Below are 4,206 nucleotides of genomic sequence, written 5' to 3'. Positions count from 1 at the left end.
GGTGGGAGGGAGGCAGGCAGGCTCCAGCCCCAGCATCCGGTACCTGACAAAGATCTCTGGGCGGGTGGTGCGTGGTGGCGAGGAGCTCTCTCTGCGTCGTCTCCTCTGAGCGGGGGAAAGGGAAGAGCCGCCACCGCTGCGTGCCATGTGGAGGAGAAGGTCCCTGGGTGCCTGGGCACTCCTCGCCAGCCTGGCCGTGGCCAGCTGGGGTGTCCGAGGTGAGTCCTTGGGTGTCAGTTGAGCACTGGACGACTCTTCCGCTGGGTAGCCTGCTTTTTTGAAGAGTGTTTTTGTTTGCAGTGTCTACTTCGCTGCTCAGAGGGCTGTCTAACATAATACTCTCTACAATAGTTATGCCTATGAACGAACTCTTCATCACTGTGAGGGTTGAGAACTCGGCTGTGAAGCTCTCTGCTCTCTTTTTTTTGTTTTTTTGTTTTTTTTTTTACAGGACAGACCGTAATTGTGAAGGAAGTCAATGGGAAGGTGTTTCTGAAATGCAAAACAGACAGCCAAAATCAGATCATATGGCGGAAAGATGGGAATTGGATAGACAACACCACGGAGTTGGACTTGGGCGCAATTTATGATGATCCCAGAGGCATCTACACATGTGAAACAGAAGGTGTAAAGGCAAGCACCCCCCTTCAGCTGCACTATCGAAGTAAGTGTTGCAAACTGGGTTTTTAGAGCCAGAACTGCTTGGAGTTTTCCCCCAAACAAATATCTGAGGGAACTGCTGATTCCTCAGAGTTTGAGGGTGGTTCTGCCAGTTTGTGGAAGTCCTGACAGCTCCTGTGCTAGGTCGGTAGCAGCCAAGCTGCGTGTTCTCCTGCGTATAGTGTCCCTGGAAGAGCTCTACAGCCTCGTTTAGTGCTGTAACTCATATTGCCTCATTGCTAGCTGCTCGCTGGCCCTGCTGTGGCCTGCCCTGAGTGCTGGGGACACATGGCAGCTTATGCCACTGCCTGGGGTCACACAGCAAGCCAAACTTAATCTCTGATCTCCCTTGCTTTGGAACTGGAGCCTGTTGGACTGTCAGAGCTGGCTGAGCGCTTTGGAGGTGGCCAAGGGGCAAGGTCCTGGTTGTGGCCCTGCTTTCAGCGTCTGTGTCCTTCTTGGCTTCCAGTGTGCCAGAACTGCATCGAAGTGGACGCCCCCACCATCTCGGGGATCGTGATCGCAGATGTTGTCGCCACCGTCTTATTGGCAGTCGCTGTGTATTGCATCACTGGCCACGACAAGGGACGCATGTCACGAGGTAAGAGGAGAGCCCTGCTGGCTGCCCGCGGGTGGGGACGGGAAGTGCCCGGGCATCTGTGTGGTAGCCAGGGGCTTTCCATCACTGCCTGCAGAGCCCAGTCACTGCAGCGTGCACACAGCGTGTCTGGGGTAGGGAGCCATGTGGGCTTTCTGTGTACCCTTCCTGCCCCAGGCAAAGCTATCGAATGCACAAAGTTCACCAAAATATCACCCCAGGGACAGCAGCTGGTGGCACAGGAACACCTGAGGCTTTGCAGGGGCCTTCCACTTACACTTTCCAGAGGCAGTAACAGCACAGGGCTGAAAGCAGCCGGCTGCTTGTGTTTGCTTGCAAATGTTCACCGCGCTGCCCGTGACTTTCTGATCCTTGACCATCTTCTTCCTTTCTTTAGCTTCTGACAGGCAGAACCTGATTGCCAACGAGCAGGTCTATCAGGTGAGTGTGGGTGCACACGTGCTTGGGCTTCAGCCCCTCTGCGTGTTGTGGGGCTGCGTGGCCATGGCAGCACAGCTGCTGGGGGATACTCGATGTCTCAAGGCACTGAGCTGTGCTGGAGACTGCTCTTTGCTGGGGCATTCACAGATGCTTCCCCCTGGGTGACCCAGAGGAGGGAGCAAGCTCAGCTATCTCCTCTGGAGCTGTTAAGCTCTGTGCGCAGGGAAGAAAAGCTTGGCATAAAGGAGGGCTGGGCCAGCTTCCCCTGTACCCTCTTTCCCAGGGCTGGACAGACACAGTGGTAGCTCGTCTCGCCTTTTTTTCCTCCTAGCCCCTTGGCGAGCGGGACGATGGACAGTACAGCCGGCTGACAACTGCCAAGGCCCGCAAGTGAAGCGGGAAGATGCCGAGGCCCGTGGGTCCTTCACACTGGGAGCAATACTGCAGCAGAGCTGCCGCTATTGCATGTGTAAGCTTGGTGCTGGCAGAAGACAGGGCGGGTTTTTGCCTAGAGAGCCCTCCGGCCCCTTGCCAGAGTGGGCAGCTTGTAGCACTCTGCTCTTTCCACGGCCTCTTGGTCTTCTGTATCCCTCTCATTAAAGATGAGCCTGTACCATGGTGTCCCTGCTCCGCTGGTTTTGTTGAGGCTTGGGGATCCGTGCTTTCTCTGGGGAGACTGCCAGGGCAGAGAGGTGCCCGTCGCTGTGCCACATCTCTGTGCCAGGATCCAAAGGACGTCTGGGTCCATTGCTGAAGCTGGGGATGGTGGACGTTGTGAAGGGTGAGGGTTACCACCCCTTCCTGCACCCCTGATCTTTTTGGGAGGCTCCCCTGCCCTCTGCTGTCTCTGCAGCCCAGCAGAGACTGACTCACCCTTTGTGACCAGGCCAGAGATCTTTTGTGGGGCGTTTGGCAACCCCTCTTTCAGGCTTGGGAGCCATCCCACTGTGCTGAGTACAGGATGGAGTCGAGCAAACCTTCAGAGCCTTTCCCATCTCAACTACCCTTCCAGACACTGAGTGGCACTGGGTCTCCCCACAATATCCCAGCTCCCCTAGGCAGAGCAGAAGCCACAAATGTGCTCTGACTGTGGCCAAAACGGGGGGCAGATAACAGACAGGGCCTGCTAGAAACCTCAGAAACCAGGTCACCCTCCATGTGCCAGTTGCACACACCTGGAGGTTGTGTTTTCCTGCTTTTCTAAGAATCTGGGTGACGGATGTTAGAGAGCACCAGGCTGTGAATTGACTTGTGACTCGGTGGTATGAAGTAAGTACCAAAAGAGTTAATACTCAGTAAAAATGGGTCACAAGTCTGTGACACGTCTGACCCGGCCAGCAACACACAGGCTGTGCAGAGCTGTGGGTGCACCCCATGTGCCGTGACGGGAATCGGAGTGTGATCAGCCTTGCAGTCAGTGAACAAGAAAAGACCTGTTTTCCGACGGTGTTGGCTCCTTACGCAACACTTTGCTCTTCACAGGAGCAGAATAATGTCTTGGTGGCTCTTCTGCTCTAACCTGTTCCCGTGGGCCATTCAGGTAGAATATGTCAATGCCTGCTTTTGGTCTGCAAAGACACCTGGATGGAACTTCATAAAAAAGGTGATCAGCCTGCCTAGTTCGTAACGGTTTGATCACCATCAGCTCTCAAAGCAATGAGAAACGGTGGCTAATCTCACCCAAAGAGCAGCAGGAACCTGCAGCAGAGTGGGTGCGTGTGCTCTGCACAAATCAAAGAGCCAGCAGCGGCAGTGTTTGTAACTTGCCTATTTGAGAGAGGCTCCTCAGCACCCCACCCCTGGCAGGACAAGGAAACATTTCTGTCGTGCAGCTAAGCACAAAGATGTTGTGACTGGATGTGTGCTGATCCTGCTGAGATAAGGGGAGTGTGGGCTGGGGCGCCGGCTGGGGCAAACATGCAGTGCCATAAACCATGGCAGAAGCACCAGGGCTGAAGCGAATTTTAGACCTTGTACACTTGTGGTCCGAGTTTCTCACATCTCATTCATGGCAATGGGCTGCATGGCTGGGCTGAGCAAGCACCCCTGGAGCAGCGATGTTTTGGCTCAGAGTGATTTTAGAGCTGCCGGAGGTTAGTGCTCTCTATCTGATAATAGATCTCTCCCTTTTAGGCGTTTAGTGCCTTGTATGGTAACCCCAGCTGCGCTGCCTGTAAAACCACATCCTGCAGGCCAAGCACAGCGATCCGAAGCACAAAACTTGCTGGGTGTTCCTCTCCCCATGCTGAAATTCAAGGGTTGAACCGCCCCCAGCCCTCTCACTGCTGCTGTTTCCTTTCTTCGGAGCTGGTGCTCTGCAGAGCAACAGAACCGGGGCTGCTCAGCCGGTGTTAGAGCAGCAGCGTTCCCAGGCGTCATGGAATCTCCTGGGCACTTCTCTCTAAGTGACGACTTGTCCTGTGGGAAGCCGCAGCTTCTCAAAGCAGGCAGATTTAAAACCTGCGTGTTGAGGGCGTAGGGTCTCAGTATTTGACGTGCCCCCAGGC

At 54.9% G+C, this 4,206-nt stretch overlaps 1 protein-coding gene across 1 annotated transcript; it reads left to right on the top strand.

Moving 5' to 3' along the window:
- The first annotated feature begins 145 nt into the window (after positions 1-145).
- Positions 146-2,093, top strand: CD3D (CD3d molecule, delta (CD3-TCR complex)). Its single transcript, XM_010192517.1, has 5 exons — positions 146-218; positions 452-664; positions 1,130-1,261; positions 1,656-1,699; positions 2,031-2,093. Exons 1-5 carry the CDS (start codon positions 146-148, stop codon positions 2,091-2,093), a joined length of 525 nt encoding a protein of 174 aa, XP_010190819.1.
- Positions 2,094-4,206: the final 2,113 nt, after the last annotated feature.

This window comes from Mesitornis unicolor, unplaced genomic scaffold, assembly GCF_000695765.1.
Source record: "Mesitornis unicolor isolate BGI_N332 unplaced genomic scaffold, ASM69576v1 scaffold52520, whole genome shotgun sequence".
Lineage (NCBI taxonomy): Eukaryota > Metazoa > Chordata > Aves > Mesitornithiformes > Mesitornithidae > Mesitornis > Mesitornis unicolor.
The sequence above is the reverse complement of the archived record's forward strand: the minus strand, read 5'-3'. Positions and strand labels throughout refer to the sequence as shown.

Excerpts from the sequence above, each read along its gene's own strand:
- CD3D (XM_010192517.1), top strand. The coding sequence starts at position 146 with ATGTGGAGGAGAAGGTCCCTGGGTGCCTGGGCACTCCTCGCCAGCCTG. Across the intron at positions 665-1,129 it reads CCTTCAGCTGCACTATCGAA|TGTGCCAGAACTGCATCGAA; the intron begins GTAAGTGTTGCA and ends CTTGGCTTCCAG. Across the intron at positions 1,700-2,030 it reads CCAACGAGCAGGTCTATCAG|CCCCTTGGCGAGCGGGACGA; the intron begins GTGAGTGTGGGT and ends TTTTCCTCCTAG.